Source organism: Sceloporus occidentalis, unplaced genomic scaffold, assembly GCF_023333645.1.
Source record: "Sceloporus occidentalis isolate IW3139 unplaced genomic scaffold, rSceOcc1.0.p SCAF_11, whole genome shotgun sequence".
Taxonomy (NCBI): domain Eukaryota; kingdom Metazoa; phylum Chordata; class Lepidosauria; order Squamata; family Phrynosomatidae; genus Sceloporus; species Sceloporus occidentalis.
This window is the reverse complement of record NW_028316991.1, coordinates 18,190,755-18,213,990: the sequence shown is the minus strand read 5'-3', so window position 1 is coordinate 18,213,990 and position 23,236 is coordinate 18,190,755. Positions and strand designations below refer to the sequence as shown.

Genomic DNA, 23,236 nt, shown 5'->3' with positions numbered 1-23,236 from the left:
TAGAGGGTCCGTTCATTTTGGCTGAAAGCTATCAATTTATAAACATTCTACCCACCTCTGCTTCTAAAGGAATATACAAAGTTATGATGTCATGGTCTAGACTCGGTTGGGTCTAGATACAAAACAGATAAGGTTTTGCCAGCAGAAACACAGACCTCCATATTTTCCCCACAAGCTCAAACATTTAGGTGTCCAATGTGGAGCATTTTTTCGGGGGGGGGGGGGCAAGACAAGGACATGTCAGACAACAGCCTGATTAAACCACTTGGGACGCCCCTGCTTACTAAAAATGCAAGTTGGTGTAGACGGCATTCCCATTACATCCAACATTCTAATGCAGGACAATCACGCTCAGGCTTTGAAACCATAATTAATGTTTCAAGCTATTAGCACGCCTGATCATTCTAATCACCAACATATTATTTGGGAAAAACCTAATGTGTGGCCCTAGAATACCTTTTACTCTCTCGTGAGACAGACGGCGGCTCTCCGCAGCCCTCCAGTCCTCCCGCATGACATCATTAACGTAACAGTATCCAGTCCCCAAAGGTTAAGAATGACACGCAGTCCTCTGAAACCCAAGCGATGACTGCTCGGATTACTGCGCTGTGGATGCTATCCCCCTATTGCCCGATATTTATGATTACGGGGGAGCCCTGAAATGGGATCGGGGGCTCTGGGTTTTGGCATTAAGACTGAGAACGGGTTCCATGACTTAGCAAGCGGTCTGCAGCCAGAACATCGCGCGATTATCGACATAATCATAGAATCATGATTTTGTTACTTAATATCCCGGCTTATAATATATTCTATTAACCCACGAGCAGAAAAATTGATCTGCACCCCTGTGCCATTCTATGGGTTATTGATTATGCATTATTGTATTCAATCTCATTTTAACTCTTTCAATCCTCCCTTGAAAGTACCGATACGAAGCTGGATGCAATATGTACCAAAATCTAAAAGTGCTTCCCTTTGTGTGAGAAGTTTTACGGATCAATCAACGCTACAATATAATCATTGGTGCAGAACTTTGATTTAAATATATATTTTTTTTGTCCTTAATTTGTTTCTCACATTGGGCTAAATTTAATGCCAGAGAGAAACGCTAAATAGCAATCACTGCATAGATGCAATGGGAAAAGAGGATAAAACTGGGACATTGGCCCAAAAAACGTATCACAATTTTTGTTAGCTTATTTTACATAAGTGGAACGACGTTGAGGGTTGTGGTTGGTCTGCAAATCCAGCTAGAGGCGGCGGATGATGGGAGTTTTAGTTCAGCAGCAATTGTACAGCCGAGAGCCCTCTTTTTGCTTGTTTTGTGAATCTGGCTGTATTAAAAATATACAAAATACTTGGAGAGAGGCATTGTGGGAAGTGTAGTCCGACAATCACCGTGGCGCTATCGAGCGGCTTTTCCTGTGCGAGTGACGCGTTTTCACCAATATCAACGTGACTCCATATTGGCACTTCTTAAACACATCCAACAATCATCAAAGTGTACACTACATATGTGACACACATAACACACACACACATATACATATCTATATATATATAATTACAGTACATATAGAATTTGAGCACAGCTTATTCATTGTAAAAGACAACTATGGCGAATGAGATAACTCTCTTCAAGTTTTATCATGTAGCTGCTAGAATTTGCTACAAGGCTCAGAGCGAAGGCTCCAGAAAAAAGAGCTCGTTTTGGACGGAGCCGGAACTGTTTCCACAGAGTTGTGGGTTTTTTTATTGTTAAAACTTTGGTTCCGTTGAGATGGTCGCCCCCCCCCCCCCGATGCGTTTCACGGTTTGGTTTCCTCCAGGACTTCCATGACTATAGTCCGTGGACCGTTTAGGATGATGTTGCTCACTTGTCTGAAGTCGCACTCTAGAACGTTGAGCCCGTTCACGGACACCACAAACTGGCAGATCTGGAAGGGAACGATGATCGTGAGTACACGGCGAGATGTGGAAGCTGGGTATGTAGTAATAGTCGAAACATAATTGATTTTAATAGGACGTTAGTAAAATACGATTTTGTGGCGTATGTCCACGTGCCTAAATGTGCTGCAGTGGGGTGTGCTCACTATTCCTGCTCAGATTCATCTTCTCAATGATATCTCTGTACGGGGGGGAATAAATGAATCCATTCAGTAACCCCCTGGGCTGTTGCTCTGGCTGTGTGCTAGGCAACATCCGCGCATGCAGCGGCAACAGCGAACTTCAGCAGTTTCAGATTAAACCAGTTACACAAAGTTTGGCAACAATGAGCATTTTGGCAGAATTTACAGATTTTGTTTGTCGTTTGTCAGAGGAGCAAGAATGCCATCACTGAAGAAATCCACGAAGCAAACAATGGCTTCTGTATAGTTTTACAGAGTACAATAGACTATTGAGACGTATGAATATGATATACACTCCAGCTGGATGGGTGCCACGCGGCATGCAGGCCGGCTCGGGGCCGAGACACTTTCGGCATATGCAGGTCTGCAAGTTCTATAAGGAATCGTTAAAGGGACGGTAGATCTATAGGCAGCTATAGTTCAGTATAGACATGATTACAGATCCCCCTATGGTCATTGTACCGTACCTTCATCCCAGCTGCTGCAGCGGGGCCGCTGGGATCCACGGCTTGTATATGACACGGACTATTTCCACGAACCACGAATCCCCATCCTACTGCATCGCTGACAATCTGCAAACACGAAGAGGACATTTATATCTAACCGCACGTACAGCACAATGATATTCTATTTTAGGGGAGAAAAAACTAAATTATATTAAATGTAAGGTGGAGGGGAAATTGATCAGGTCAAATAAAACGACCATAAGGAACCGGAGATATACGTTCTCTTCCTACATAAATAAGAATCCAAACTGGGCACCGGTAACATTTTTAATACTAAATTACTACTTGTTCTTAAATATTCACATGGGTTGCTCAAGCGTGTGGATCCCGAAAAACATGCAAAGAAAGAAAAAAGAAGTCACAAAAAGAATTGGGGAGGCAAACCAAAAACAAACCGTGAAACAGGGTTGATGAACATGGATTTCTAAGAGAGGATAGACTAAGGGCAGTGGATGATGAGAGTTTTAGTCCATCAGCAGTTTTTGATACTAAACAGCCACGGTTTACCCATGATTTGAAGTACTCTGAACGTAGGAGTTGGGAGTGATTCAGGTCACATCCGCTGTATCGCCCAGGCTCTGCCCCGGTTTGGTGGCTCTCCCACCGCCAAACAGGCACACAGCGTGGGCAAGTCTTCTGTTCCACTAAATGGCACAGAATCCATTCAAGTGCTAATAAAAGCCACTAAAAACACGACGGGTTCAAAAAAAGCTTACAAAGTTCACAAAAAAATAATGACTTACAGTGAGAGTCTTCCTATTGTAAGGAGCCCCGGGGGCGAGGAGCTCATCCAGCATAACAGGTCTTTTCAACACTGCGGAAAAACAGAACTCCTTGGTGAAGACATTCTATCCACGTACACTCTAAATACAGACACCAATTTTATTGTTAAGCCAGCACCTTGTTTTCTTTTTAAATCTGGGGACAGAAGACTTAGTAATTACATTAACAATATACAGTACTATGACTATATGTAATGCAATCCATACGCTGCTACAGAACACATAAACGTTGAACAATACGTGGGGAAAAAACGCTGGTAGAATTTGATTTTTCTTTCCTACAAAGAATTAAATATTCTCCAAAGTTATCCTCGGCTCCATATATCTACGAAATTAAGAATTAATACAACTTCCAAAAGCTACGGATCAAATGGCAGTACATGAAACAGGTATTTTAATGGTGTTGTGGTGTTCCAGTGGGTCAAAAGTTCACACACACTCTGTTAGTATTTGCTGGCATTGCCTTTTAATGGCTCAACTTGAGCCAAATGCCTTCCACAAGTCATGTTTGGTGGCCTCCTTGCTCAGACCCGCTTTTTCTGCCAGGTCCACACATTTTCTGTGGGATTCAGGTCAGGTCTTTGTGATGGCCGCTCCAATACTTTCACTTTGTTGTCTATAGGCCATCGTGGTGCGACTTTGTTGGTGCGTTTAGGATCATTGTCCTGCTGGAAGACCAAGTTGCAACCAAGTTTTCATTTTCTAGCTGGCGTCTGGAGGTGTTGCTTCCGTATTTCTAGAAAATCATCTTTCGTCGTAAAGCCATCTATTTTCTGAAGTGCACCTGCCCCTTACCAGCAGATCACCGCCACATCACGATGCTACCACCTCCATGCTTCACAGTTGGGATGGTGTTCTGACCAGAGAACACTCTTCCAGAAGGCTTGGTTTTCCTCCAGCAAACTTCATTGTGGCTTTTTTATGCTGGACTTGGAGTAAGGGCTTCTTCCTGGTGTGACAGCCTTTCAGGCCATGTCGAAGTAGGACTCTCTTAATGGCGGATGTAGATACTTTGGTACCCAATGCCTTCGAGCCTTTCACCGGCTCCTTTGTTGTTGTCTTTGGGTTCAGTTGAACCTCTTGGACCAAAGCCCATTTAGCCCTGGAATTGAATTTGTGACTCATATTCTCTTATATTTATATATATTATATATATTTATAGGGCGGAAACAACTAATCGATAAAATCGATAATAATCGATAATGAAAATCGTTGTCAACGATTTTCATTATCGATTAATCGAATCGATTTTTATCGATTATAAAAATTATAATCCGACCTCAAACAGAGATCCGATTATAACACTAGAATCCAGATCCCCCACAACGCTGCAGGGGACCTGGATTCCCCTCACTGTCGGCCGGTCTCTCACTTCCGTCTCTCTCCCCCTCCCATACACCCCTCTGACTCCTCCCCCCTCCCATACATCACTCTGCCTCTCTACCCGGCTCCGTTACTGACTTCATAGAAGCCTCAGCGTAAGTGAAGGGCAGTAACGGAGGCTGTCTGTGCGCATCGTTTAGACCCCCACCGGCTGACAGAGGATCATCCTCTCTGTCAGCCGGTGGGGGTCTGCATCGCACAGATAGCCTCCGTTACTCACCTTCACTTACGCTGAGGCTTCTATGAAGCTGCAGTGAAAGTTCCTGTCAGTAACGGAGCCGGGTAGAGAGGCGGAGCGGTGTATGGGAGGGGGGAGGAGTCAGAGGGGTGTATGGGAGCCACCCTCCCACACACCACTCTGGCTCCTCCCCCTCCCATACTGCACTCTGCCTCTCTACCCGGCTCCCTGGTGTCTTGTGAACCTCCGTGGCTGACAGGAGGCAGAGTGGAGTATGGGAGGGGGGGAGGAGCCAGAGTGGTGTATGGGAGGGGGAGGAGCCAGAGTGGTGTATGGGTGAGTTATAGTGGTGTATGGGGGGTATTATGAATTTCAGGGCATATAGGGGGTATAAGGCATATCGATATTAGGCATATCAGGGGAGCATAAAACATATCTGGGGTAAAAGGTATATCAGGGGGCTCAGTTGCATATCACTGGCATATAAGAGGTATAAGGCATTTATGGGGGCAGAGTGGCAAGCTGGGGGTCAGATGTGCATAACCGGGGGCAGTTTGGTAAATAAAAAAAATTTAAACAAGGCTTTTTTCTCATAGTTTTTATTAAATATGAAAAATAGTTAACATATGAATTAATATTTACCAATAACTTTGTATTAATACCTAGTTTGACAAACACTGTGTTTGGGTTCTTGTAGCTTTTATTATTATTATGTCAGTAAAATAAGAAGGTGAATAGAGAGAGGCCATTGTGATAAAGAGATGAAAGTGTAAATTGTACGTTTTTTATTACATTATTTTAAATTGAAAAAAATTTTTTTTATCCGATTAATCGAAAAAATAATCGGCCAACTAATCGATTATTAAAATAATCGTTAGTTGCAGCCCTATATATTTATATTACACTTGTTTGTACAGTTGGTTGTGGTACCTGCAGTAGTTTGGAAATTGCTCCTTGGACGTTCACAACATTTTGTTCTGAGGTTTTGGCTGAGTTGCTTTGATTTCCCCGTGGTATCAATGGCAAAAAGGCCCTGGCTCTACAGATATGCTCGTATTAACTAGGTGCCAATTAACTCCTAATTATAACAAATGGCCAATCAGAATATTCCAAAAAAAAAGTCAAAGTTTCTGGAATCAACTTGGTGACAGTAAACTTTATACCCACTGGAATTCTGATACACTTACCGCCTGGCTCAGCGAACACTGGGGGCTTGGGTCTATCTAGGCCCCCCATGCAAGTGCACAGCAAATGGGCCCTATTAATTTTAGCACATTCCGGCTACTGATGCTAAGCATTGGCCCAAAATGTCGGACCATTGAACAGGAGGGCAGCTGCAGCAACTGGGCAGGTGTTTTATTTTTTGAATTTTGGAGGAAGGCATGCTATCAGGGGGGACTTTATTAAAGGTGTCCCTTTAATGCAAACTGTTGTCGGGCAAAAGCGCACGCAGCAACATGAACTCCAATAACCCACAGAAGCGCATGCGCAATCATAGAGCATCTGTAATCTCCGGCATGTCCTGAACACATGTGCTACACGCAAAAACAAATATTACACAACCTTCACATGACCATGCACACCCACAGGATCTAAACACTAATTCCGTGCCTAAACATAATGCTATCTGCATTGCCTACACTATCACAATTAACCCTTTCCACGGCACTAAAAGACTCTGATCAGTGTTAGTGGATTACAACTCCCATTGTCCTGAGCCAGAGTCAAGGTGATGATGAAGGGGATGGAAGTTGTAGCCATCAAAAGTGGGTACAAAAATTTGCCAATTTGTATTTTTCTACCTATATTTTGTTTCTTTAGTATAGTTGTGGAGTTTAGTCCTTCTTATGCATGCCTACCCTCCTATATGTCTGCCGCCACCAACATTAGTTACGTGTTCACATGGACGTACAACAACAATTTTTACGGAAATTAATGAAATAATGGAGAATAATGGAGAAAATGCATCTTGAGGGATTTTGGTTTTTTTGTATTTTGTATGTACTTCAATACATACGATAGCCGAGTGGCCCCATTAAAATTTGATGAGCCCCATGAAAGGATTCTGCCGGGTTGGGCGAAGTCTAACGGGACCCTCGTAATCATGCATTGAAAGATCTCCCATTGCTTCAAGCAGCCGATCAATGGTGAGAAAACTGGCGATCTAAAACTTTGATGTTTTTACTTTTTTTTTTAATAAAATATATATATATATATATTTATTTTTTTTAAATGTTATTTATTGAAGTTGAAGAAGGCTCTTTTTGGCTCCTTTAAAATACAGAACTTCCAGAACGTCAGCGGATATAGTGCTTCCCTAGCGAGCAGGTTTTTGTTGCATAAATACATCGATACGGCGGCTCCTCACGTGCCGGAGCTGCGGTTACTTAAAGTTCCGCATTCGGTTCATGCTGTGGTTTTGCTTATCTGCGAGAGCACATTGTAAAAGCTAAAAAGCTAAACGGCTTCTCCTACAAAGAGCTTCTGTTTTGCGGTAACCTCATAGAGAATTCTAACCGACAGATACACGGCAGACGTCCTACAAGCGCAGGCTTTGGGATCGCATACACCATGCTAATGACCTAATACCCCACCGACAAGAATGCATCTTAAACCGCTTTATATAAAAATAAAATAAAGCATTCATGTGACGTACCTGACCGCGGGTTACACAGCACCACGGGAGTGTTGGTACAAACGATGGGAATGTTACGGAAATACCCGCTGGTGCTGCTGGTACCGCTCAGACTACTCCTCCTCACTGCCGAGATAGGCTTTACCTCGCTGGTGGGGCTCACTGTATAGAGAGACAACAGGTAAAGCGTCAGAAGCTAATGAACAAATGAAATATACACCAGTGTATAGAAGTAGTAAGCTATAGCGGGGCATTCATTGGAGGTCGCCTACCGGACTGAAAGCTGGTGGCTTTGTCGTGATTTTGTTTCCGCAGACAGAAGGGACTGTCGTGGCTCTCTAACACCGCTTGGGGTTTTTCATTCAGAAGTTCCATGAGTCTTCGTCTTCGTCTAAAGTTCAGCCTGAACTGATATAAAAGGCCGCTGTCCACAAAGTGATACTTGCTCGCCACTGTAAAAGACAAAAACGTGGAGATAAAGCATTGGAATTGTGTATTGGCAGTGCTTACGTTAAATCACGTACATGCCTATAGTAGGGTGACCGCATTTTATTTCTGCGGGACTGTCCCGGGCAATCCGGGCCATGTGGTCACCCTAGCCTATAGAGACTGTAGGCCCCGGTGTTCTTGCTGCCCTGTACCTTCACGGCTGTCTACAACCCTATCCAAGTTATGGCTTCTCAATACGCTTTATTCAGCCCCTAGCAGGAATTTGAGGTGGGACGGAGCTTTCGGGCCCCTGGAGCACGGTCACTCCAGCCTCACCAAAAAGAATGCATATTAAAGTACTTTATGTAAATAAAAATAAAACACTTATTATGAAAACGCAATATTTTAAAGTATTAGACTTTATTGGGGTGAACCAAAACGTTGGTGGTGCTTCAAGTGAGTTTTAAAGATTCCATCTAAGTTATATGAGCTATCAGCACCAGACGGCATGGCGTGGAGCGTATACCTGTAGGTGGAACGCATCGAGACCCAACATTAAAGCACAACATTCATTCAGTAAGCCGTGATTGTCTTTCTTGCCGAGTTCAGCCTCCAGGCAGCTTGCGGGAGGCACTCGGAGATTGATGGCATTCCAGAAGGAGACACTCAACTGATCTCGTCTGGGGACTTTCCGCGGTTAAACATGGGGGGGGGGGGGTTATAAAATAAGTAACTGTAGCCGAATACTCCTTTTTTCATGCGCTTCAGCCAAAAAGATAATTGAGTCGTTATAATGGTAGGAAAAGTCGTTAATTTAGAAATCAAAGGGATCGTTGGGTGCGCCTTTTGTACGCCTTCCCATCGTCTTTATTAAAGAGGCGCTCAAGCCGTCATATGCACTTTAATCCATATGACAGTGGAAGTAAGCCAGCCCTTTAAATTAACCCTTCCCTCCTTCAAATGCATGGAGGGGCTCATTAGATCATTGTCACACCAACTTGTGTAGTGCATAAATGGACTTGCTACTTGGTAGAGATGGAATGGCCAATTTCAGTATGAGAGGGGTTAATTTGATTGTACAGTCATGTGGTGCCAAAAGGTCTTGTGAGATAAATGTGTCCTTTGAAGCTCGGACTCCAACCGGGGCCTTCTACAGGGTGTTAGGTCCTGCAGTGGAGCTGCCGTTTTGTCTAGGTTCAAATGTAGACGACCATATGCCTGTTTCCCCCTCATAATACTGGATTCTTTGATATGCTAAGTGACCACTAGCAGTCAGGAAAACCATCTCATATCCAGGTCATATCCAACACATATCAATAATAACTCATATATTCATTATCATACCTCCTTGTGTGCATACCTAGAACGGGGAAAGCGCAGCCTACAAAAAGAGTACAAACATGACAGCGCAACGTAAACGGTTTGGAAGGAATTGTGAAGTCTATGATGTTCAGTCATATGTAGCAAGTGTGACATATCTATGGACTTCACAATTTACAGGAAATTCATAAATGCATGAATTATGGCTGTGGCGAGCACAGGAGGGACGATAAAATGAAAATAAGTTATTTTGACGGATATGTTTCCACTACTCAAGGGGGAGGTCACTTATGGTACACCTTCCCTCTGCTTATACCACCTCTGGGCCGGCTTGGAAACTCGAGATGAACTGGGAAAGAGTATAAAGCAAGTGAAAGAAGATTGGTCAGTGTGCTTACTAGGGGCCAAGATCTAATTTTGAGTAAGTCGCCATCTTTCCTTGCCGGAGCCCTACGGACAGAAAAACTGTTACTTGACCATTCAGTGAGTAGTTAGGTTTTCTGTAATTTTCTCCTTTTTATTTTATCTGTTCGTGTAAATCTGTTTATCATCTTTTTTGTATGCACTGTGATTTTTTTATTCATAATAAATATTCCTTAAGTTCTGCCTTTGTCTGGTAAAGACTTACGTTACCTGAAGAGACCGTTTTATTGGTAATTTTAAATCACATAATTATGGTGTTAAAATATATTGTGTGGGTTTTTTTAGTCTGATTCGTTTGGGGTACCAAGGCACCCCATTTCTAAATTGTCTTGGTGGTGGCAGCGTTATTTTGATATTTGTTATATCATTATAGTTAATTGCGGGTGGTATTAAGGGTGGATATTTGTATTTTTATCACTATTTTCGGTCTAGGGCAGACAGATAGTGAATTTTAACCCTTTTACCACCAGAACCAAGTCACGCGCACGCTTGGAGTAGAGTGCGTTCGTGACAATCATCACCCCTCTTATGTATTTCCCCACCCCAGCTCACACATCTCTCACTTTCTTACACGCACACGCACTATACTCACCGCCATCCTGGGATCACAAAGGGGCCACACAACCTTTTGTGCACTTTTACAAGCCATTGATGAGATCCAATAACGCCCTGTTCACGGTCCATGCGCAATTTATTGTCTAAGGTACGCACCAGGGAGCCCTGCTACAAGTTTATTATAAAATCTCATTTTATATTTTATATATATATAATTAGCGGGGGGGGGGGGAAATATTGTAATGTGATTCCTAGATATGTCTTGCGCGAATCAGTAGTGTTTTGTGTGAAACAGCGAGTGAATGAAGTAAACAGCACCGTGACGGATATTTTTAGAACGGGAACTGAGAAACCATACTCTCTGTTTAACCACAAACCGCGATAGTTTGCAGCATTCTCCTCCTGATCTCCGGACGCCAGAAGATCAGAAATAAAAATGCAAAACCGGGGAAAGAGGAAGAGATCATTTCTTTAACTAAAGCCAAAAATTATTAAACTTTTTTTTTTTTTTTTTTAAATGTAATCAACTAGATCAGAAAAAAAAGGAAATCCGGATTCCCTATAACTTCATTCCGTGCCTAAATTTATTAAATTAGCCAGGTGCCTTCTTTCTTCAGAGATACAATGCGGTTCCTTATAAACCCTTAAGTACAGGGTGGGGTGTCTTAATCAACAGCGGGTTTGCGCATGATTGGGAACCCTCAGGGGTTGACCCGGTGTCTCCGGGTGAAGTGCTGCTTCCCGGGGTCTCAGGGCCAGTTTCCTCCTTCTCTAAACAGGGTCTGGGGCAAGCCCTGTCCCATTGCAAGGCCATTCCTCTAGATTGTAAGCTCATCTGACCCGGGCCCTCCTCACCTGTTGTCTCTGTAAGTCAAATTGTTATGTTATGTTATGTACTACTTGTTATGTCCTGTCTACCCATTGTACAGCGCTACGGAATTTGATGGCGCAATATAAAACAATAAATAATAATAATTTCTCCAGAAACGGTCCTACCTGTACCAGGTATCCACAGTTTTTTGTGTAAATACAATAAGTGGGGTTTTTTTATGTTTTTTCTCAAAAGCTACACTAAAGGCCAAAATGAATGCAACTTTATGCTAAGATAGGAGAGTATCAAGATAACAGACAGCGAGAAAGTGTTTAAGGGTTGTGTGACCCATATATTTATGTGACTGACCAATCTCTTACATGGAACGTCCCTGGTAAAGAGGATTTACTCCTGATAACTCTATTAAGTGTAACAGATACTTCGGATGGACTTCAAGGCTCTAAATTTGTCTCCATTCTGTTATAATCTGCTTTGGTCAATTTACGCGCGTAGAGTTAACTACCAATTACCCAGATCAATAAAGAATCCAGTCTACAAACTAAAGCCCAGAGAGACGGCAGAAGGTCACAAATCCCAATCCGCCCTGTGGCAATTAGAGTATTTTAAAAAATAATAATAAAAAAATAAATAAAAGACATCCTACCCATTCCCAAGGGTCAGAAACCACACCGTGACCGCAGGCAACGCCGACAACCATCACAAGGGCATATTTTGGGCAAGAGAAACTCACGGTCTGCATCTTTGTGACAATCCCTCATTACAGCATTACTCACCCCAAATCACGTCTATTTTCGGGTCTCGATTGTATTTCCGGGCTAATTATTAATTGTAACAACAACACTGACCAAACAATGTTTTCCATCAATATTATTCGAGGTGCGTGCTTTTGCATGAAAATGTAAAGAGTATTTCCCATTAACGGATAGAAACTACAACTGACAAAAACAATTGGAGATCTTTTTTTCTCTCTCTAAACTGGTTAATATGGAAAAGGATTGCTAAAACAAACCAAAAAAAAAAAAGGCACAAAACTGGACAGCAATTCATCTCTTCTGGTAATTAAAAGGTTAATGGCAAATAGGAATGCGTTACGATTTATGTATGAAATGTTTGTGCTTGCGGCTGGCCCTGCTTGTATAAAGCTAATCAGTGTTTTCTCACGAGTGGGGCGTCACGGCACTTACCCGCTACTCCCCGGCGTGATCTTGTTTGTACAGACTTGGTTCAGCCGGTAACGCGCTGTGCAGCCAAATGTAAAAGCCCGCGTAGGGTTCCAAGAAAGCTATTTGGACTCACAAAGACCCGATTGATTTTGTTGCGCCGTGAATTACAGGCTGGAAAACCACGTGATCCAGAAAACATTATAGTAATTGTGAACTTAATCGGCCAAATATTTTGCACAACTGGGACGCACAATGCCCCATCTGACGTGACGAAAAAATATTCAAATTACTATAAAAGCTTGATTACCCGTACTTTCCCCTTTTTTAAGATACTTAGATAGGGGGTCAGTAATATAAAGAGGTACAAAATGATATGAACCTTATGTAAAAGTGAATAAAAGGGACGCTCTAATGTAAATGGCAGCTGAGTGGTCCCTTTAAATTATAATTTCTCACCCCTTGCAAATGCATGGAGGATGTTGCTCAGCGAGAGTTATTGGTATCTAATGAGACCCCCATGCCCATGCGCAGAGAGCAATCTGATCTTAATGAGAATACTGATTGGAATGCTTCAAACGGGACCATGAGGGGGGCGTTGTACTGCAGCTCTGGAGCTGCAGCTTATCCTAAAGGCGTTATTTCATTTATTTATTTTTTACTTTTTTATTTATTTTTATATATATATAGAGGTTGAAGGGTTGGGGTTAGCACTTTAATATGTTTGTCGGTTAAGCATACACTGCATACATAAGTGTATATTATTCTAAGAACCCATATAGTAGCAATAGTGGAATGGGATTATGAACAGATAGTTCGGTTTTGACAGTCATCTACACCAAGCTTTGGGAAAACATTAACCAAGGTTTACAAGCCGGCAGAAAAAAAAAACATTAAAACAAGAGGGATAGTTACTTCCCACTTGAACTTGTAGCCATCTGAAAGACTTTATTTCTCTGTCTCATACAAAAATAGTTAAGGGTTCCTAACAAGAAACATAAAGAAAGTTACTCGTTTATTGTGTCATTAGCAAGTAGCTACTCATGGTGTGAAGTAAACGGCAGGATTAGAGGTGATAAAGATAAGTGATGACCTGTGAGGGACAGTGTGTTATGATAATGAAGACTTATCAGTAGTTTCAGACGTTCCAGGGGTAAAGCCTTAGTGTTTTTGCCAGAGCAGCGGTTGTGTATAGGGAAGTTACTCTCTCCAGAGCTTCACGAAACATGGAAAGAAAGTCAAGAGAGAGTGCGCAAGCGAAAGTCAAGAGAGTGCGCAAGCGAAAGTCAAGAGAGTGCGCAAGCGAAAGTCAAGAGAGTGCGCAAGCGAAAGTCAAGAGAGTGCGCAAGCGAAAGTCAAAAAAAAAAAGTGATCAATGGGGAGCTGTAGCCGACCAAGAACGTTAAGGATTCTATATGGTCGTATTTAGGAGACAGACAAAAAAAAGAAACCTGTGTTCCATATGTTACAACCACACCACCGGTCATGTTTTGCCACGAGCCCTTCTCATTGAGGTTACATGTACTACTGCTTGTGTGGGCATCCGCTTACTTATCTCCTTGGATGTTGCAGGCAGTGGACAAGCAGCACCAGGGGCTTTATGTTGCGCCAATATAGAAGGCGCATGGATGTTGCTCCCCATCGTTGTGACTCTCTAACGTAGAGGAGAACCTGCAGTGGTGCCTCCTAGCATCTATAGGGAGCTTCCTTACCCCACAATTTAATATTTATTTTGTGGGGTGAGGAATGCTCCAAGCTAGTGGTTTTAAACCCCCCGTTTCTCTCTTCGGAAATATGAATAAATCGATGTAATACCAGTTTCTGAAGGGGTAAGTAAAATCACACATAACCCTGAGACGCTCAGCATTTGCACATTAACGTCTGAAAGCTATCAATCAAGCAACTTATTTAGATCGTTGTAGACAAGGGATTTATCCAAGACGCGCCTGTTGGGTACTTCTCCAAGGAGCCACTCCTTAATAAGCGTTCCTTTAATGTATCGGTGCTGAAAGGCTGTTCCTTTGCACGGGTTGATAACCCTGGTTTAATTGAAGCGCCTCTCAACACTCAATGCTGCGTTAATTAAGAATCCTTTGACTTTAACAATGTATACTTAACTATTTATGGACCAGCGATGGGCCGTGACTTTTAAAAGCTCTGAACAATAAGTCTGACCAGAAATAGATAATATTTAATTCTTCTTTTACTATTTTGAGCTCCTCTTTGGGAAACCTCTGCCCTCCCTGAGCACTGGGAACTATGATGGTATAGCAGGCCGGCACGCTTAACGTTTGTTGGGTTCGTTGATGAATTAGCCAGAGCTACCAGAAATGGTAACTGCTCATATGGTCCGTTATATGTAGAGATCTGGTTTAATTTGTGTATAGAATTCTAAAAAGTGTGCCAGCCTGCCACAGAATTCCGAAAGACGTCGCCGGCCTCTGGAAGGAAGTCAATCTCAATTTATGGAGACAAATTGCTAGCAAATGATTCATTCTTCTCAGGACAAGTGGGCTTCATGCGCCCCAACACACAGAGACGTACCCTGGTTGGCCTAGGGTGGCAGGTCCAGGCGGGTGGCAGTTCCGCTGCCACAAAAGGGTGATCAGGGAACAGGCTGCTGGGGGCAATGGGTAAATCCACCACTTCAAACATCGCCTCGTTCAGACTTATTCTTATTGTAAGAAACAGTTGGCGCTTTATATATATATAATAAATAATAATCACAAAACGCATTCACTGGCCAATACATTTAAACAGAAACTTCAGAGCAGAGCTAGCACAATGTATAGATCGAATCTAAGTTTACCTAACTCAATATCTGACAAAATCTCTCTCTCATTTTAATGAGCACAACGTATAGATGAAACGTCGCTCTCAATTATAATAATGAACGGAATAAACTTACAATTCCCCTACACACCCCAAGCTTCAAATTTTATGAGACTGCTCCACGTTCTAGAAGTGAAGGCGTCGGAGGGTGGAAAAAGAGATGATCGCCATTTAAAGCTTGTGATCTGGACAGTGTGCTCTAAACCATTATTATCCTTTGTGAATCGTTACTATACATAGTGATTTACGGTATAGCGACCCAAAGCAAACTAACACACCACCTCAAACAATAACGTGTTTCCAACGACCTCGCTTATTATTTTCTGTAATAGAACACTACACGCAAAGTAACCTAGAGAAGTGACTGGTGTCCTCCAAACCACGTGAGGTCTTCACGTATAAAGTGTCACCGGCTTCGGGCTACAGAGCTAAACGGGAGCCTGAAACAAAAATAACATCAAACAAACAAAGCAACAAAAGCCCAACGAATCTTCGTCTAACCGGAAACAGATCAGGTTGTGCTGCCGGACATGCGATGGAGTTATGTAGAATACAGACTCACTGAGTGAAGGTGGTGTGGACGAGGACAGGCCCTGGAGCATGGAGGCAGAACACGTAATACTAGGGGCCAACTGCAAGCTCTGCCTCCCTCTCCGTGTCCCGTGGCTGGGTCTCCAAAAATGTCAAAACGTGCCAATTCCAGCCAAAGTAAGCCAGTTCTATGAGAACACCTAGTGTGCCAATGTAAAATAAGCCCATTGTGCCACAGGAAGCCGCTGGGGACACCATACATTGCAGGGACCTATGGTATATGCCCCTGCCTGGGGTGCATCAACCTATTAACCATTCAACGTCATATCACAAAGATCCTTCTTGTGATTATTAAATGGTTCTCCTACAGAGTATCAAGAAAACCCCAAATTATCTGTAACCTGTATCAACGCAGGCCAATCACCCAGATTTTTCTAAACCAAAAATAAATAACAGCTGGGACTGAAATAAGCACAATGTAAAGCAATTGGTCCAACCCTAAAAATCAGTCTATTCACCGGAACTGGGAGAAACACTAAAGCAGGCTGAAGGAGTTATTGTTTCAGCTCACTGACTTCAATATGCATCTTGCAGGGCCATGCCTGGCAACTTTATCCTGCAAGAAGGGCTAAGCTAGCCCAGAATAATGCATAGATAATCACTGAGGGGATGAGAACTCTCACTGATTTAACTGTCCGTTACCCAGACCAAAAAGACATCTATATGCAGGACAAGCTTACTGGGATTGGCGAATCAATGCCCTGTGAATTTAGGAAAGTGAAACCTCAACTCTCCTGCTTTAGTGAATAAACCCCTTCAATACTGCCAGTCATGGAACTGGAGGGCAAGTGCTCCATGGGCTTGTCTCCTAGGCTGAAGAACTTGGGTCAGTTTGGCCTACAGTTCAAGATGTGAAGATATAACTGGAGAGACAGCTACGTCTCAGGGCAGTAGTGAGGATCTGGCTGGTTGCCTTCTGTTTCTATGACCCATAAATAAAGCCCCATATACTAAGTTACAGAACAGACACCATGTAATGAGAGATGTCTTGGGCTAGGGCTAAGTAAGCATCCTGCGTGCCTCCAAACAGCGACCAGTGCGATAACCCAACACCAGAAGTATGCTTTAGATACTCTGTTGGAGGCGTTGAAAGGATAAGCCTTTTCCTCTTACCGTGCTGGATTACGGCGTGTTCCAACAGCCGCCGACACAGCTGCTCGGCTTCACTCCTGGACTTGGCCTCTTGTTCTTGAATCAACCAGTCCACAAACTGGGAAGCCACAAACGTACGCTCGTACTTCGCGCCATCCTCTTCTCTTGCAAGCAGCAGCGTGTTATCAGAATTCATTATCCTAACAAAGAAGAGACGACACGGCTTATATATCACGGCTTCTTATCCCGGAAAGAAATCCAGAGACCATCAGTAGAGGTTAATGGCACGTGAGACCCATTGGGTACATCCAGTCTGCCATTTCTCTACCTGCTGTGAGACCTCAAAACCTTACCTGATCCTGGGCCTTGGGTTGTGCCATTCTTGCTTAAATTTCCTTAAATCTGTAAATTAGTCTTGTTAAAATTTCTGTTTTGCTACAAAACAATGTTATTTTACAGTTTATACGCTCCCAGCGAGGCCAGATTCAGCCTAGAGGCTACCTCTGCCTTTCTCATAGAAACACTGTTTTATTAAAGAAAATAAGAAGTCATCAATACGCTAAAGCAGAAGCTTATCGATCGTCCAGACTCTCTGTCTCTTACTCTCCGCTGGTAACATTCTTGGAATGTTCTGGAAATGTTTTAAACACGCTGTATCAGATAGTATTCTCTAGTTCAGGTTTATTACATTTTTTTTGTATTTAATTTTATTATAATTCAACATCATGTAAAGATCCATCTGCCTCGTCCCGCTTCTATCTGGCTTTTTCTATGACTTCATAAAATCTGCCTCTTTTTCCTGTTTTCTGCATGAGTGCCCAAAGCGGCTGAAAAAAAATGGAGTTTGACATTTTTCACACAAAAAGAAGATCTAATTATAGAATGCTTCTTTCTGCTTAACAATTTGCACGCAAATGCCACAAAAAACAAAACATAGAATGCGTCACCTGTTTATAGAATGGCAGTCGACCGCAACGCCCATGATGCAGAACCATTACAGTGTGTGCCTATAGGTGCCATTATTGGTACCAAGCCCGGACTGGCCATCTGGCACACCGGGAAAATGCCTGGAAGGTTGACGGCCGACAGTGCTGCATTCTCTACCCGATCTGTAGCTCCAGAGGCAGATGGGGTGCTGCAGTGTGTTTTTGTGAGTGTAAAAACATAACATGTGGCCCGGCATACGCAGCTGGCGACCACTTAAGTTGGTGGTCTCCAGCCTAGAAGTGCCAGGGCTCAGTGACGGGGACAGCAAGCTGAAGCTCTGAAGTTGCATAATTTTCAGATAAAGAATGCATGTAGTGCCTTAATGTGTATTATTTTTTTGGTGTATTGGCTGTATGGACATTGGACGATCCCTTTAACAAAGTCGTCAGAGTAAAAGATGTGTAGCCGTGTGTCTATGATATACTTTTTTCAGTAACAGCTGTAATAGAAGTCTGTTTCTCTCCTCGGTGGCGACCCATTAACGCTGTCAGCCAAGAGGATTTGCACAGGGCTTGTGGGAATCTCAGCAGGCTTATCGTTGCTTTATGTGCATCAGATGTGCTTGGCGGGCTATAAAATAGCCAATAAAATAAAAAGCAAGTAAGTCGAGGGATCTTACCTAAAAGACGCCAACTGTATACAATATTAATAGGGCTGAAGAAGAGTCCTAGAGTCTCAAAAGCTTGTCAGCCAATTATATGTTAGTTAGCCAATAAAGGTACCTTCTCTGTATATATTGATAATAATATTAATGTTCAAGGATCCTTACTGGCAGATAATCTACATTATTTATATAAAACCGTATCCACAACATGCCATTTTTTCCATATGATACATACCCGTCTACAACTACCGTATTTGCTCGATTATAAGACGACCCTGATTATAAGACGGCCCCCCAAAATCTGAATATTAATATATATTAATAAGACGACCATATAGGAAAAACAGTTTTACCAGTAAATGTTAATTCATGTAAACTATGTGAACAATTTTTTTTTAATAAAACCTATGATTGAAAAAAAAAATGTTTGTTTTTATTTCCCTTTTTTACAACCTGCCCGCCCAGTTATGCACATCTGCCCCCTGGCTTGCCACTCTGCCCCAGAAATGCCTTAAACCCCCTATATGTCACTGTGCCCCATGATATGCCTTTTAACTCTCTAAATGCCACTGTGCCCCATGATATGCCTTTTGACCCCCTATGTGCCACTCTGCCTCCAGAATTGCCTTATACCCCCCTATATGCCACTCTGGCATTTAGGGGGTTAAAAGGCATATTATGGGGCAGAGTGGCATATAGGGAGGTATAAGGCATTTCAAGAGGCAGAGTGGCGTATAGAGGGTTAAAAAGCATTTCTGGAGGTAGAGTGGCATTAAGGGGGTTAAAAGGCATTTCACAGAGCACTCTGCCTCCAGAAATGCCTTATGCCCCCCACTTAACACTCCCTCCCCCTCCCTCCTCCAAACTTACCGGAGCTTCTGAGTCCCCAGTGCGTAGTCCGGGCAGCGTGTAGAGCTCTGAGCGATTCGTGTAGACAACTTCTGCTGCGGCCGGAAGGAGGTGCGTCCATCGCGCAGACCTGCCGTGGCTGTCAGAGATCACGGGGAACTCTACACGCTGCCCGGACTACACACCGGGGACTCAGAAGTACCGGTAAGTTGGGGGGGGAGACAGGAGGATCCAGGTCCCCTGCAGCTGCGGGGGATCTGGATCTTAGTCGCATAGTCAGACCTAGTTGAGGTCTGATTATAAGACGACTCCGATTATAAGACGAGGGGTATTTTTCAGAGCATTTGCTCTGGAAAAAACCTTGTCTTATAATCGAGCAAATACGGTACTAAGTGGAAAATCCAAGGTATTGTGAATGCTTTATTTTGTTTCTATGGCGGCGTTGGTATATATCCGAGACTTAAAATACTAAGGATAAACACAGGAGTAACATTTTATGGTTCATAAAACCATATGGGTCATAGGACCTTCGGAGGTCCTATAAGCAGAACATATTACCACCCGGTTCGATTAGGGTTATATTATACACACTACAGAAACACTCCGCTAAAAGGTTCCGTCGCTGAGCATAACAGAGAATCGGATAAATGGGTCGATCAGCATGGAAATCCCGGATAAGGTGATCCACGCACAGCCTTAAAAGTTAAAGGGGCATCGCTGGCAAAGAAGCCGCGGACACTTCTGAATCACGCGTGTTCTACGCCTTTGGAAGTGATCATGAAAATCCGGTCAGCTGGGGAACGTAAGACCGACGTGACGAAACCGTGTCTATATAAAAACATGTCAATGATCACGTGTACACAGAAATAGTTTACAACAGTACAAATCACAACACGGATCAGAGAGAAGTCAGACCTCCATAAACAAGAGACAGATAAGAGAAGGGCTCCTATTTCAAGGTTACTGCGTTCAAAAACCTATGAGTAAGCGTCATACTAAATAAGATGGATGCTTCGACAATTTGAACACGTAGACCAGTGCAGGTTTGAGGGTCCCACCCCCCCATGAGGCTTTGTTACACCAATTTTAGCCTCGTAGTATTCTCTCTGGCGGGGTGTATGTACTGGGTATTGTGTGCCGGGGTGGACTATGCTATAGGAAACATTACATCTGGAGGTCAGAAAACACAAGAATGGAATTTTCTCAGACAAAGGGGAGGAAATGATGTTTCCTATATACATTCACAACTTTAACCCATGGCGTGCTGAGAACACACAAATCTCAATCTATGCATTAGTTAACAGCAGGAAAAGCGTATAGGGGACTCCAGCCATCATATACACGTTACTGCATATTATAGCTGTGTAATAACTTTTTATTACCCCATCCAATATAAACAAGGCGCAAATGCAGGATTTTTTGCAGACCCCCCTCCCTTGTGCATTTGCCTCTTTCCTTAACCCGTAGCTATATGCCACGCAGGTGATGTGTTCAGCCAATCACATCTCCCCAAATGTGCCGTAATTACCTCCAGTCATATCCAGCAAACCCATGTTCAGACCCTTAAGAGCATGCACAGAAAGCGCTCCCATTAATCTCAATGGCAGCACTTTCCTGCCACTGATCGGCTGCTTCAAGCTTGTCAAATCTTGAAGATGCAGGGCAGCTGCAGCTTCTACGTCAAGTAAGTGGTTTAGCTTTTCTTCTGTTTTGGAAGAATGCATATTCTCTATTATGGACTCACAACGAGTTAGGGTTACCTACATGCTTTGGTTGGGTGCCGGGTATAGTAAACTGTCCCTTTAAGAACATGATTTCCCAACATAAGAGTACAAATTATTCCCTTTTTAAGATCTCAAGAAGTCTTCATAACACATCTCAAAAGTAACAAAAGATGCCAATACAGCCGTTCCCTGTGAGCGCGGGTTACTTTACCCAGAATGCACGGCGCTTATAAGTGTTCTTATGTTTATATTGGATGGGGTACAGATCTTATAAGGAGTGTCCTCCGTGTTTCCTGGAAAAGGGAAAGTGATGCCATGAACAGATTGCACGTCTACTGGATGCCTTTTTTTTTTTTGGATCTAGTTTACTTTCTATCAAAATGGGAAATACTTTTTTATTATTATTATTATTTATTGTTATATGTAGTGCTGTCACATTCCGCAGCGCTGTACAATGGGTAAAAATGACATAAGCAGAGATTCCACCTTATTTGAGGATGTTTTATAATAAAAAAAAATATTATATATTATATATTTTATGTATTTCCCAGGTTTTAACATCTTCAATTATTTTTAGTTTAATAGGCATAATCACATACAGAAAAAAGTTGATGACGTAAGGGGCTCAGATAATCCTGTATATGCTCAGTCTCTGGTTATATCCATAAAGCAGACTGGGAGGCAACCAAACGTCTGTTTCCCAAAGACATCTGGATTTTACCCCTGTGCCTTTTGACATGGATTTCCATGAACTTCCAGAATGTCATCCTGGTTTTTTTTTATCCTATTAAAGCGAGCCTATCATTATATAATGTCACTTTATAGATTTTTTTTTACCTATACATGGCATAGGCAAATGCGCTAGCAAGATGTGTAGGTCAAAAGTTATTCTAATTTAAATTAACAAGTAACTCTATAGAATAGCCCCTGGCGGAGTTGAAAGATGTCTGCACGCGCACAGCATTTGGTGATAGATCAGTGGAGATTGTGGGTTCGCGCACCGCATCTGACACCCAGGACAGCCAGTATCATACTATATGCATTTCCTTTACAATGTACGTAAAACCCGTCATACTTGCCTGGACCTGATCTAGCAATTTCCATAACTGTAGACAGATCCACAATAATGTAATAGAGTGGACTGTATCCGTTTAGCGGACTTAGAGCCACGTTTGCATAAGATGTGACTTGGGATTCCATTGAATGCCGTATTTAGTGTTGGGGTTCCATTGCCATCGAATGCAGTCCCCGGTGTGGGACTGCTTGGGTGACTCTGCTTAAAGGGGCTTAAAGTGTATTTGGTTAATGTGCATTAACTCTCCTAATTCAGAGCGTGAAGGTGAATGGTTGGCAGTGAGGGGCTCTAACAGGTGCCTAACAGGTAGTTATGTGAGAGTTTGACATTGATCCACGGAGAGCCGACTGGACGCTCAATGACAAAGCAACTGCGTGATGACATATAAACAGAATTTGCCGACAAGGAAGAGTCATGTGGTCAGCCCGACCTCTTTTCTATCCATGTGTAAGACCTTAAAACTGTAAGGCTGCTCCATGTATCTACCACACTCTTGATGAAGAAACCCTTGCTTGCATAACCTAAACTTCCGCCAATCTAGTTTTAGACTAAGGCACTTTGATATATTGCTTTAAATTACGCTTCCCTCTTGTCTAACCCCCTTTGTATGTTGAAATGTTTTTTTATCATTTATCAGCCAATTCACAATTTCACAAAAGCCCGAGCGTAACGTTTTCTAGGTCGTAGCTGAACAAATACCTTGTCGGCACAAAACATATCAGGAAAACAGATCTTGACGCACAAACACAACAGCTTTTTTTTTTAAAATGATCCATCGCTCGCGGCTCGTGACGCACAATGACGGATTAAAATAGAAAGATGGCGGAACGTGCTTGGACTCCCCAATCCAATCACTTCACTTTACATTCTTTTTACTATAGCAGCATCTTAAGAATATTAGAAAGTAACGAATTTATACAAAAATTCCTGCATCTCTGTACAGTCTTAACGTGTCGTTAGTACATACGTTTAGTATAAAACCTACTTCTCATACAGCCGCTGCCCGCGCATGAAAACCTTCACCTCTTGATCCAGAGGAAACGTCCCATCGTCCTTTCTGAAGCGGTAAAAACTTTTTCCGTCTTTGAAGTCCTTGGTCTCGTCGCACACTACGACAGAAAGAATGTTAATGGGTTCCAACGCGTTTCCA

The 23,236-nt window shown here is 42.7% G+C and overlaps 1 protein-coding gene across 1 annotated transcript in view; it reads right to left on the bottom strand.

The window, feature by feature from the left end:
* Positions 1 to 1,808: 1,808 nt before the first annotated feature.
* The window catches only part of LOC149305652 (DEP domain-containing mTOR-interacting protein-like), a 37,729-nt gene continuing 16,301 nt past the window's right edge, over positions 1,809 to 23,236 (bottom strand). The window contains exons 5-11 of the mRNA XM_089477273.1: positions 23,072 to 23,195; positions 16,869 to 17,047; positions 7,886 to 8,065; positions 7,635 to 7,775; positions 3,379 to 3,449; positions 2,597 to 2,701; positions 1,809 to 1,937 (exon numbers count right to left, since the gene is read on the bottom strand). Coding sequence (XP_089333399.1) covers positions 1,809 to 1,937; positions 2,597 to 2,701; positions 3,379 to 3,449; positions 7,635 to 7,775; positions 7,886 to 8,065; positions 16,869 to 17,047; positions 23,072 to 23,195 — 929 coding nt within the window. The remainder of the gene's footprint in view (positions 1,938 to 2,596; positions 2,702 to 3,378; positions 3,450 to 7,634; positions 7,776 to 7,885; positions 8,066 to 16,868; positions 17,048 to 23,071; positions 23,196 to 23,236) is intronic.